Raw genomic sequence first — 13,218 nt, 5'->3', positions numbered from 1 at the left:
CGTGCGCCCCCCCAAGGAGCCGTCTTCCCGCCTTGCTTTGTCCTCAGTGGCGCCCCGCGCTGTCCCCCGCCCCCGCCCGCGGTTCGCTGCGAGGCGTCGTTTAGGCGTCAGGGCTGCACCGGGGTTTCTCCCGTCCTGTCCCGCGCAGCCGTCGGGCGAGGTCGGCTCCTGCCGGCCTCCGCTGTTGGGATAGGTGCCCCCAGTGGTGCCTGACCTTTCTGCCTCCGTGGCCCAGATCCGGTTGGTGGGTCCAATCTGATCATGCCACTCGGGACTTGGAAATCTGTGGGTGGGGGAAGCAGGAGCAGCTTAATTGCCACTGCTCCCTGCTGTCACATTTCCCAGCCCACCAGGCTGGGTTTGGCCCAGAGGCCAAGGGAGAGCACCCTGAATTATACTCTCCAGTGATCCTGGATGGCCCGTGGCTGGCGGCTGCCATGGCAGGGTGCAGACTGGGTCGGGATCCGCCTAGGAAATCGGCGGTAACCAGAGAGCCCCAGCAGTGTGGGCACCCTGAGGGAATTGTGCTAAATAGTCCAGTTCCAAAGTGTCCCTCCAGCACACTGGTTTAACACTTGCACAGGAGGGCTTGGCTGGTAAAGATAAATCAGGCATGTTGCTGTCTTGGTCATAGGTGTAGAAAAAGGTACCTCCAGTGCATGCAGTAGGTAGGTAGAGTGGGGAAGGGACTCTACTATATTCTGTGAAAGAGCTGTAGGTCAGTGGTTGAAGAGCCACTTGTGGCTCAGGAGCTATGGTCTGATTCTTTCTGCTCTAATGGCTTCTTTACAGCATAAGTTCTGCAGAAGGTTTTCCAATGCTCTTATAACTGCTTTGAAATTCCTTGAAACTGCTTTTATGTAACTTAAGACATGTGAATTTCTGCTTTGTTTTTCTCTATTAAAACTGTAGTTGTCCCAGAGCTCTTGCTAATGGATCATATTCTGACATTTATCCATGTTGACATGGAAGGCCTATATGTTGCAATACATTTCCAGTACAACATGTTTAAAATGTTCTGTCTATGTGTATAGAATTCATCAGTTATCAGCCATTACTGTGAGCCAAAGGCTTTAGAATTGTAGTTGATACGTTCACGTTCAATAGTGTGGTGGTGAGGGGAAAACTAAGGAGAGAGAGACAAATCTGAGGTTACTTTTACCTTCCTTCAGTTAGACCCTACAGAAAAATACCTATGGAGAATCAAAATTCTTCTTATATGAGGAGTTTTGAAACGTTCTGCTACCTTCTGCTGTAAACCTAGGGAAACTTGCTCCTGAGTCACAAGTAGGAAAGGAGGGACATCTTCACAGAAAATGTACTGGCAGGAGGAAAAATATATATTCAAGTGGGATGCAAGACCTTATATCTGTCAGAAAGATTTGGTGACCTCATCCCCAAACCCACCAAGAGACAAACATTAATGTCCCCAACTTTCTGTGGCCCTGTCTGACTCCTCTTCCCTTCCTCTAAACAAAACTTCATACAGAGGTAAGATGGGGAATTTCTCTACAAATTCCAAAGAAATTCTCTGACTCAACTAGATGGGGGTTGAGACATATCTCTATTAGGAGCTGCTTGAGGAACATTGCTGTTGTTTCCCCTTGTTCCTGAGCTGCAAGAGGAGTGACTGTGTACAGATGACTCTGGTACTATTGTTATACTGTATGGAGATCTTGAGTGCCCATTGCTCATCTGCTTCTGAGTTAAGAAACCTCATTCCCCTTGATCGTATTCTTTTTGGCTCTTGCTACTGCCACTAGACTTAGCCCAGGATGCTGTGTAAGCTGCCAAATCCATCCTGTGTGATTGTGAGACTGTTCTGCCTGAAAAACCTTTCAGAATGTAGTGTTGAAGTCGAATGAAGAGAGCATGGGATTTAGAAGGGTAAGGCTTCTGGCATTTGTTATAACTGCTTGCCAATTCTAGACCACGTTAACAATCTATAGTAGTACCAAAAAGCCAGCTGTCAGCACCACAGGGACTTGTATATATGTTGTTTCTGCTTTGGCAAATATTTCCATTGTTTGGAGTTAGAGCGTGAAAAGTGAGCAGAAAAAAGAATGTTTGAGTGGTTGTGTGGTCTGTCGGCACAGGAGACCAAATTGGGGCCCTGACTTTTGTTCCTGGCTGTAGGGTGTCATGTCCATTTGTCAGAGCAGAAGCCTCGACTTGGGACTCCTGAGTTCTGTTCTGAGCATTGTAGTTGTGTTGCTACATGACATTGAACAAGTCTCTTCAGTTTGTGCCCTGCAATGATTATGAGGCTTTTGTGTACTCTTTTAGTTCCTATCTGATGTCCTCTATTGGGAGACTATTATTTGTAACCCCTGAGCAGTTATTAGATAAAGATTTAGGGGTTTCCAGCAACCCCTTTTTGATCAATCTGAAAAAGTTATTTTAGAATTGCTAGCGATGGCCTTTTTACAGCTAGATCAGAAGTTGGGTTTGATTTATTTCACTGTGTTTGGCCTAGGGACACTGGTAAAAGATCTTCAAAAGACGATATCCTTTTTATTATAAAAAGAGAGTGAGGCAGCAAGTAAATTGCCTTCTCTCCAGGCTCCAACCAACTTTGATTTGTGATAATACTGTTTCTATGTAGGAGAATATAGAGTCTGGAAAATACCCCAAAACATTAATTTACATTTTGTGAATCTCCTTTTCTTCTTGCTTGGGGAAGCTAATAAGAAAATTCTTTGTTATAACATGCTTAAAATGCTTTAGAAGCTCTGGGAATAAATGATAAGTTTGCTACCTGTCTCCCAGGCATTCTTATTCTCATCAGTAGCTATTCTTTATGTTGGAAGGATTGCCAGGAGGTGGAAATTTTGAATGATTGCACTGCTGCTGTAGTCTTAAATGAAGTTTTTTATTTTCTTTGGAGCTTGACTGGATTCTTGGTTTGATTAACCAAGGGGAGGATACATTTTACTCCAGCACATGCTATCTATCCCCTTTTCCCCCAGACATGAGCAAAGAGATTTCCACAGGAAGACTTTCCTTTTTATCAGTTTTCAAAAATTAAAAACATGAAGAGGATTTTAAATATTGATACTTCTGTTACTGTTAAATAAAATTAAGAGAAGTCTGTTTTATTCTAACCACTCATATATATATTTTAATGTCTTTAAAGTGGGTTTCTGTGCAAAAAGTCTGCACCAGAAATGTTTCCTTTTTTCTTGCTTCTTTTTCTTTCTGAAAGCCAGGAAAGGAGAGTTAGTCATGGACTAGCTGACTGAATCTTGTGCAGTTGGTCATCTGAGATCTCAACGTCTTGGCTTTACAATAAGAGGGATATGAAAATATCTGACTAGAGAAAATGGAGGGTTTTTTTTAAAGTTTATTTTGTGTACGTCTTGCCTAGTGTATAGAGGTTTTATCAGTATTAGGTTGGATACTTGGATCTAATAACTGACTTGTTGCTTTGTTTCTTTTATTTCCTAGCCATGCCTATAAAAGCTCTTTAATCCTTCATGCACAGTTTGTGTCTGTGCATGTATGTGCATCTCTACACATTAAGACTCTCAAGAGTTTATTGTTGCCTTATCTGGCTTCCTAACGGTCTCTTTTGGATTCACATTTAATTGGCTTAATCAAGAAAACTTAAAATTTTCACTTTGTGCTTGGAAACCCTGTTTCCAAACAGACAAAAGTAATCCATGTATTTGTGCCTGTTTGAAAGACAGGGATGAGTATTTTGTGAAACTTGGAAAATTTAATTTGGTATTTGGTTCAGTCCTTGCAGAACCTCTTGACAGGTTTTTTACGCCTGCATAGCAGTATCTTTCTGTGCTAGAGCCCCTGTTTCTGGCTGTGGGTAGGTGGGGGTGACTGGAATTGAGTGATCTTTATTTGTCAGTGTGGCCCAGCACACCAAATCATTCAAGCTCTCTTCAGGTTCGGTCTCTTATTGCTGAGTGTAGAATGTGATATATCCTAATTCATTTGGTTCTCTCACAGACTAAGAACTTGGACTTCCGCCGAAAGTGGGACAAAGATGAATATGAGAAACTTGCAGAGAAGAGGCTCACAGAAGAGAGAGAGAAGAAAGATGGTGGGTAACACGTTGAATCCAAGCAATCTCTCCTCATTTTGCAATGAGTAACCTAACTTTTGAATGTGTAAAGGGAAAGCTGCTAGAAGAAAAATGCCAAATGGAAGCAATTGGAATTTAGGGCTGGCTCATTCTGTTCCTTTTTCTCTGCTTGCCATAGAATACAGTCCAAGGCAGAAACACTTACTAAGAACCGTATTCCTTTCCTTTCCTTTCTTCTTCTATATGGAGGTGGAGGAAGTGGAAAATTCTCAGTCTTAAACTGCAGGAGTTTAGGTTGTCTTAAACTGTGATTCTTTAGCAATCTCCCTGTTCTAATCTGTTGCTAACACCCTTCCCTTCCTTACAATGCAGGTAAAGATGATTCTTTATTTAAATCTCAACATGAACTGTACAATTTGATAGCTCCCCATAGTTTGCCACTGAGAGAGGTCAATTAGAGATCCTACATTCTAAGTTCCCAACCACTCCTGAAAAATTCTGTTGTTTGCATTTGTTTATTTTTAGGCAAACCAGCCCAGCCTGTCAAAAGGGAGCTTTTGCGGCACCGAGACTATAAGGTGGATTTGGAATCCAAGCTGGGGAAGACCATTGTCATCACCAAAACTACTCCTCAGTCGGAGATGGGAGGGTAAGTCACCTTGAATTCTTCCAGTTTTATCTCAGGTTTTGATTTTAACACAGATGCTCAAGATAATGTTTCATGGAACCATGGGCCAGTGAGGAATGCTTACATAGCGCTAGTCTCCTTACCTCTGTGATAGTAGAGGAGGAAAACTTTTTTGATTACAGAGGTGAAAATTCCAGACTGAACTAGATTTAGAAAATGTAACCTTCTGCAAGATATTCATAGAAATAATAGTCATGTGAATTTTCTTCACCTTTCCCATCTCGTGTCATTTTTTTCTCATCCACACTAGAAACATGAGCCCTAAGCCATTACTGTGATCAGTTCAGTCTTTGGTGTCTTTGCTGAGACCAGCAATAAATTACTGTACATTGGGTGATGTTATGTGACACACATCTATCCACTAGGAATTGAGGCAAGAACACTGTTTCCTCCATAGAAGTCCCTGAAGGCTAGGTCTGTAGCAGTTATTTTTGGTCACTGTTGATGTGACCTGGATTTGAACAGGGGAAGGAATCCTTAACCTATATGCAGTCCCTTGAGCTATCAGGTCTCTGAAAGAGGAGCTTTAAAGTTGGGCCCAATGAGAGTAAGCATTTCAAGGCCCAGTTGTCAAAACAAGGTAGTAAAAAGAGCCAAGAGAAATTGGACAGGTAGAGGAGTTTCCCTTTAAGAATGGGCTGATTGGAAAGAGGAATAAAGACGTTTTATTACCACAGTGATGGGCTAACTTCTTTTTCTTTGTTTTTTACCATGCTCTCCACTACTAAAGTGTTTTAGCAATTAAGACTGGAAGTTATAACTGTATAAATTATGATCCTGTAAGCTCACTTTGGCCACGTCCAGATTAGCGCAGCTGTGCAGTATGTGGTGCCGCAGACATGTCTGCAGCACCACATAGTGCATGTTCAGTTGTTCTCAGTGCTGCAACAGAGCAGTGTGGGGATGTTTTTTGACTCCTGGGTAACTTGCTGTGTGCCAGAGGGCACATAGCACAGGCATTCCCTGGGGACAACTAGTGGTGGCATAAATTGTGCTGCTGCTAGTTGTCCCCAGGGAACCAAAGGTCCACACATGTGTGGATGTGGCCTTTTTTTGAGACTGCATTGAAAATAACTGCTTGAATAGAAGAACTATAATTCCAGAGGAAACCCTGCGTCTCCAATATTTCCTGAAGTGGGACAGTTGAAATGCTTCTATACAATGCTAGACTTAGGGTTGCTATTAGGGGTGCACTGCTTTAGAGATTCATGGATTGTAAGGCTGGAAGAGACCTCAGAAGATCATCGTGTCCAGCCCCCCTGCATTAGGCTGGAGAGACAACTGGGGGTCAGGTGACCCCAGCAAGGTGACTGTCCAGTCTCCTCTTGGAAGATTTCCAGGGTAGGTGATTGCGCCACCTCTGGAGGGAGCCTGTTTTGCAGTCTGGACCCCCTAACTGAAGAAATTTTTCCTAATGTTGAGCCAGAAACAGTCTTTCAGGAGTCTGTGACCATTACTCCTGGTTTTCCCCAAGGGTGCCCTGGTGAACAGTTGTTCACTGAACCCTTGATGTGTTCCCCTGATGTAGTGGTAAGCTGCTACCAAGTCCCCTCTTAGCCATCTCTCGTAGGCTGAAGAGTTCCAGGTTCTTCAGCCTTTCCTCGTAGGCTTGCTGTGCAAGTCTCTGATCATACGCGTGGCTCTTCTCTGGACTCTCTGAAGCTTTTCCACATCCTTGTTAAAGTGCTGTGCCCAGAACTGGGTGCAGTACTCCAGCTGAGGTCTCCCCGATGCCGAGTAAAGCGGCAGAATCACTTTCTTGGTTTTGCTTGAGATGCATCGATTGATGCATGCCAGGGTATTATTTGCCCTTTTGGCTACAGCATTGCACTGACAGCTCATGTTCATGCTGTGGTCTATTATTACCCCTAGGTCCCTTTCATTTGTGATGCTGGTCAGTTTGGTGCTGCCGAGCCTGTAGGTGTGTTAGGGGATTGTTCGTCCCCAGGTGGAGCACTTTACATTTCTTGATGTTGAACTTCATGTGGTTCCAATCTGCCCAACTTGCTAGCCTGTTTAGGTCCGCCTGTATCTGCAGCCTATCTTCAAACATGACCATGCTTCCCCATAACTTGGTGTCATCCGTGAACTTGGCCAGTGAGCTCTTCACCCCCACATCCAAATCATTGATAAAGATGTTGAAAAGCACTGGACCAAGCAGCAACCCCTGAGGGTCACAGTTCCGTTCTTTGGAACTCTCTGGACCCTACCTCACATCCAGCTTTCTACTCACCTAACTGTCATGCAGTTAAGCCCACAATCCTCCAATTTTCTCATGAGAACATTGTGGGATACTAGATCAAAGGCCTTTTGGAAGTCAAGGTATACAGTGTCAACCTCCTCTCTCTTATCCAGGTGGCGAGTTACCTGATCATAGAAGGAGATGAGGTTGGTAAGACGAGACCTGCCCACGACAAAGCCATGCTGGCTGTCATTCAGAATCCTGCCTTCTGAAAGCCTATCACACATAGACTCTTTAATGAATTTTTCCAGGATTTTGCCTGGGATACAGGTTAGGCTGATTGGCCTGTAGTTACCCGAATCCTTTCTCCTTCCCTTCTTGACGATGGGCACAACGTTGGCCCACTTCCAGTCCTCAGGGACATCTCCAGAGTGCCATGAATTTTGGAAGAGTTTCACCAGGACTTTCGTGATGACTTCGCCCAGTTCCTTCAGCACTTTCAGATGAAGTTCATTCAGTCCTGCTAACTTATATATGTCTCATTTTTTTAAATTGATCACGCACCAGTTCTACAGCAATAGTAGTAAGGCAGTCATTCCTACCATGCCCATTCTTTACCCTACCTGGCATGATTTTCCCCTGGGCCTGGTGAAATACTGAAGCAAAGTAGTCATTTGGGAGTTCAGTTTTCTCCTGAGTGCTGGTAACCAGCTGTTCTGAGTTGTTGAACAGTGGCCCTACGCTCCCATTTGTTTTCCTCCTGTTCTTTATGTACCTAAAGAAGGACTTCTTGTTGCCCTTGATTTCCATTGCTAATTTAAGTTCAGGTTTTGGGGGCCAATACTGATAGCCAGTTTTTAAGGAGGCATATTGGCTGATACTGATCCGATTTTCAATACAGCTACGTGCAGCTGGTAAGTCCATTGTGGTAAAAAGGGAGTGGGGAGGGAAAGACAGTGAGGGAGGGGCGGGGGCTGGGGCTGGGCTTGGGGAAGGGCACGGGATGAAGCCAAGGGGGGTGTGTGTGTTGGGGAGGTGGCTTCTGCTGCTGCTCCCACCACTCATCTGGGAGGGCACTGGGTGGGGCGTGTGCCCCTGCATCTGCATAGGGCAGGCTGCAGCTGTGGGCTTGGGCCATGCTGCACTTGGGGCGGGCAGTGGCAGTGCTGGGCAGGGGTATGGGAGGCAGGGAGAGGCCTGCAGCCACCCCAAATTTCACCGTAGCCCTCCCCCGTACCCTGTCCCAGCGCCACCCACCCTAAGCACAGCACAGCACAGCACAGCCCCTGGCTGCAGCTGCAAGCCAGATGTCCACACAGATCTGGGGGCACACGCCCCTTCCCCCCACCGACAAGTGGCAAGAGCTGCTGGACAAGTGGACGACATGTGTGCAGTGGCAGGAGCCGCCGTCCACCTCCTGCTATGCCCCCTGGATGAGCTGCAGCTGTGTCCTGTGCCTGCCCCATTCTGGCTGGGCAACACCTACCCCAGCCTGATCCCCACTCCCTCCCTTACCGCGGGGGAGTGGTTGATCTGCCTCCCCACGGCCCTTCCCTCCCCACATCCCTTCCACTACAACAGACTTACCAGCTGCATGCAGCTTTCCAAGCTGCCAGGCTGTGCTCCTTGCTGCCTGTGTGCTGTGCTGTGGCTGTGCATGTACACGGGCATTTATTAGTCAAATTAGCAGCCACTTCAGGCTGATTTCTGATACAGTCAATTTTCTTTATATCAGTGCCAATCCAATGTTGGACCGATGTATCAGTGCTGTATTTCTGAGCACTTAATAGTACTAACTACGATTCTAGCTTTGTCTCTCTGAGGGATGGGGTTTTGGTTTGGGGAGGGGGAGGGGGTTGAGGTTTTTTTTTTTCTCACCTTAGAGCTGCTCCTTGGAATTGCCCTAGAAAATCCAGGTGGATTTTTTTTTCCTCTGCTTGGCTTGAAACAGAAATTCTGGTAGGATCATTTTAGTCTTGTGCTTTGGATCTAACCCATTTCTTCTTTTCTTCCCCAGATATTACTGCAATGTATGTGACTGTGTGGTAAAAGACTCTATCAACTTCTTGGATCACATCAATGGCAAAAAGCGTAAGGATATTTTGTTTTCAATTCGTTATGCTGGGTAGTAAATAGAACACCTGTAGCATGAGCCTTTCCACTATGAAATTTGCTTCCTCCAATGTGTCTAGAACCCACACTATTTGGCACATACAGTAATAGGCTTTTCTGAGATCAGAATATATACTCAATGTTTGCTGTTAAGGGCTAGAGAAAGAGCAGTTTGTGTTTTCTCACGACTTCTGTATGGTACTAGACAAGACAGAGGTGAAATAAATTTAGTAGATATAGTAATAATTGTGGGTTTTTTGGTAAGGAGAGCCTTGGGAAAATATTTTGGAGTTTTTCTAATGAGAGAACCCCACTGTCAGCAAGCAGTGCAGCTTCCCTGGGAATATAAGGAGTTATGTGATGGATGTCATTGGGGTTTGAGCATTGTAAAGGAATTCTGAAGACTATGGATGGATATGTCGGTTCTCCCATCATTCTTGGATCCCTTTCTTAGAGGAATGTGGTTTGAACTTAGAGAATTTGAGTTTCCTCTATTATCTTTCAACCAGACTTCTTCTGTAGTTTGGAGCAGGGTGCTTGAACTCTGTCTGTTTTCATGTTTCCACAATGTTTTACCAGGATATTTTGTTAGACTCATTACTTATTATATTCCTTGAAGATGGAAAGAGAGAACAGCTACAAAGAAGTCTCTACTAGATTTTCAGTGTCATAATATGCAAGCTGTGTGCTGGGCTCTGACTGATAGCAATGCAGCTGCACAGGAAGTACCTAAACCTAGTCAGGATCAAAGTTCCAGGACCCTAGAGTAGGGATGGCTAACCTGTAGCAGACATGCTACAAGTAGCATGGCCAGCATGTGTGTGGCACATGGCAACCCAGAGAAGGAACAAGCAGCACAGTACAGGTAGGACAGGGAGTAGAAAGCTGGGCAGGGGATTAGTGTGGTACTCAGGGAGGGTGTGGGGCTAATTTGTGGTAAGCCTGCCAAAAAGGTTGGCCTCCACTGCCCTGGAGTAGGCACACGTTTTTGTTTTCTTTTTCAACTTTTTTTTTGTGCAGCTGGGAACTCCTCTTCTTCAAACTCATCTCATGGTTATTTTACATTTATTTAAGCTTTTCTATTGTGTAGTACAACATAGTTCTGGTTTTTAATTTTTAAAATAGAATTGTAGTTTGCCCTGTTTTATGTTTTGTTTTGGAAGTATGGCTGACCTGGAATGAGAGGCCATGTTCATAAAACTTGTTTCTTACCGAGTTTACTGTCAAGTGCCACTCAGTGTGCTGGTGTGAGTAATGCTTATAAGAGAAATATTTTCCCATTAGGTGTTCATCCTGTGTAGCCTTGTGTCTCTGGAGCATAGTAGGGCAGAGGGAAATTATCTTAATGGACGAAGACTTGAGTCCTTGTCCTTGCTCTTCAAAACTGAACAGTTCATCAGTGTCTGAGTTCAAAGGTATGAGTGTGTATGTTTTATCTTCATGGTCAGCATTATGCAGATGTTATTGGAACAGAAACTGTCATCTTATAATTTGGCATGGACACTGGATCCAAAGGGGGGGGGGGGCAGGATCTGTCATACTAGGTCAGAATTGAGGGAAGGTAGGATGATACCAAGAACCTATTTTTCTCCATAGTAACAGATGGAGAAAAGAAGTGGAATGGGAAGTCTCAAGAATCTAGTTCAGAATGATCAATGAAGGAGTTCAAATGGGAGCATAAATGCCAACAGAGTTTGTTCATCTGTTCGGAGGAAGTTAGCAGTAGGAGTTTCCATCAGTCCTTGAAAAATTTGACAACGTGGTTCCTCAGAATAGTTACCACTTAGACCAGGAGTGGGCAAAATATGGCCTGCAGGCTGTATTCAGCCTGCAAAGGGAATTTGTCCGGCCCACTGCAGGTCCCTTGGTCCCACCTGGCCCAGGTGCTGTTATGCCCATGGTGTGTCTTGCTGCCCCCACGTGTGCAGCAGGGCTGGGGCAGCTTGGCAGTTGGATTATATTTCTAGGCAGCCCAGACAGTGGCAGGGCCCTCTCGGTGGGCCCCGAGCTCCTTCTGGCTGCCACTGCCACTGGCCGCAACCCTATGGTACTGGTGGGGATCCATGCACACACCCCTGGCCTGGGTCCAGCCCTCCTTGCCCTTTGCCCACTCCAGACCTGCCCCAACTGGAGTGGACCAGCTGGGACCCATGTGCACAGCCCCAACCCTGGCCCAACCCACACCTGCTCCAGACCTCCCACTTACAATAAGTGGCGGCAGTGACCAGGCAGAAGCTGCTGGTCGGCTCAGGGGAAAAGCAGCTGCCTTCCCATCGCCGCTGCTGGGCCCTTCTTGCTGCAGCCTTCTGGAGCCTGCGCCTTGATTGCCCTGCAGCTCTCTTTACTGCCACTGCTGCCCTGCTGGGTGGCCAAGAGGTGGCGGTGACGGTGGCCAAGAGGTGGCGGTGACAGTGGCCAAGAGGAGCTGTAGGGCAGCCCGGGCATGGGCTCCAGGAGGCTGCAGCAAGAATGGCCCAGCAGCAGCGAGAGCAAGGCGGCCAATTTTCCCCCATACCCAGCAGCAGCTTCTGCTTGGCCACTGCCACTGTTCATTGTGGGCGGGCCAGCTTGGAGTGGGCTGGGGTTGGGGCTGTGCACACAGGTCTTGACTAGTCTGGATGTTGTTTGCTCTGGCCAGGGTGAGTCTGGAGTGGATACGGGGCAGTCCAAAGCTGGGACTGTGTGCTCAGCTGCTGCTGGGTGCTAGTTTCAGTGGCAGGGAGGAGCCGCAGGGTGTGCAGGCTCTGGGGCTGTTTGGGGGAGGCAGGCTGCTGACTGGCCCACAACAGTTCCCCAAAACTGCCTATGTAGCTTGTCAGCCCAAATAATTGCCCGCTCCTGACTTAAACTGTAACCTCTTTAAGTAATTAAGTCTCTCATTTAAATTTCCTCCCTGATCTAGCTTCCCATTCTGCAGCAGTCAAGTTTTTACAGAGCCTAAAGGCAGAAATTTTAGACAATGTGAACTACTGTACTCTAAGTCAAGATGTGTTGATCTGTCCTTGTCACCTGAATGAGGAGTTAAGGTTATGAAGGGGTTGGTCCCATTTGACTCTGCCATGGAGCTTAGGTACACAGAGAAAGAAAGCTGGTTTAATTCAGGTAAACAGTAACTTCCTTTTACAGACAGTTCCTTGAACAGTGGCAAAACTGGCACTTCTACCAGAAGTCCCCTGCCATTTGTGTTTGGGTGTGTTTGTTTTTTGTCTTTAAATCTGGTACATTGTACTATACAATCCAAGGTATAACAGACAGTTCCATTTTAGGATACTCTGGCAACTTGGGGAAGCTGTGTGGTGCCCATCTTTAACTTCCTTTTGAGTAGTTTAGAGAGAAGGTCCTTTAATGAGTGATTCTGTGTCTAAATCCTTTTCTTCAAGTTCCCTTACTAAGAAGGATGAATATAGGAAGAAAATGAATTCCTCCAAGCAAGGTGCCATATTCAGTGTTGCTGCAAAAAGCCTTCAAGCCTTTCCTTGAGATTGTAGTCCAAACAGCCAAGGCTCTGGATCTTGTTATAGCCCCAAAGAAAAATCTCAGAACTAGAGGTGCACCAATACATTGGTACTGATATAAAGAAACTGCTGTATTGGGTATCGGCTCAGTGGGGCCGATAATTTGACTGATAAATGCTCGTGCTGCGCGCAGCCTCAGCGCAGCACTTGGGCAGCCAGAAGCACAGCCAGCAGTGTGGAGAGCTGCCTCCAGCTGGTTGGTCCATTATGGTAGAAGGGGAGGGAAGGAGTGTTCAGGGGCAGATCAATGCCCCTTGTGGTGAGGGAGGGGGCAGGGGTAGGCACTGCCCAGCCCAGGGCAGCACGGGGTGGGCTGCAGCCAGGGCTGCGTGGGGCTCTTCTTGGTGGGGGCTGGCTTGGAGTGGGCACCAGCGGTGCTGGGAGGCTGCTGCATGCACCCTAAATTTCGCTGCAGCTCAGCTCCCAGCACTGCTGCTGCCAGCCTCCCAGTGCTGCCCTGGCTCTTCCTGGCGCGTGTGTAGAGGCAGGGCGTTGAGCCAGATCAGCAGCTGGGGCTGCATGGGGCTCTTCTCCATGGAGGCTGGGCTCAGAGCGGGCACCTGCAGCGCTGGGAGGATGCTGTATCCACCCTAAACTGGGAGCTGAGTTGCTGTGAAATTTGGGGTGGATACAGCATCCTCCCAGCGCTGCCCGCGCCTGCTCTGAGCCCCGCGCCTGCTCC

At 46.6% G+C, this 13,218-nt stretch overlaps 1 protein-coding gene across 2 annotated transcripts in view; it reads left to right on the top strand.

The window, feature by feature from the left end:
* The first annotated feature begins 6 nt into the window (after window positions 1-6).
* Window positions 7-13,218, top strand: part of ZMAT2 (zinc finger matrin-type 2) — a 26,849-nt gene continuing 13,637 nt past the window's right edge. Inside the window, exons 1-4 of one of the 2 annotated variants that reach the window (XM_025216107.1) lie at window positions 7-1,649; window positions 3,964-4,057; window positions 4,565-4,688; window positions 8,927-9,000. In XM_025216107.1, the coding sequence (XP_025071892.1) occupies window positions 1,641-1,649; window positions 3,964-4,057; window positions 4,565-4,688; window positions 8,927-9,000 (301 nt within the window). In that variant the 5' untranslated portion in view covers window positions 7-1,640. Of the gene's footprint in view, window positions 1,650-1,736; window positions 1,888-3,963; window positions 4,058-4,564; window positions 4,689-8,926; window positions 9,001-13,218 lie in introns of those variants that run through there. The other variant, XM_014524925.2, reaches the window with a different exon arrangement.

Source organism: Alligator sinensis, unplaced genomic scaffold, assembly GCF_000455745.1.
Source record: "Alligator sinensis unplaced genomic scaffold, ASM45574v1 scaffold14_1, whole genome shotgun sequence".
Lineage (NCBI taxonomy): Eukaryota > Metazoa > Chordata > Crocodylia > Alligatoridae > Alligator > Alligator sinensis.
This window is presented reverse-complemented; position numbering and strand designations above follow the sequence as displayed.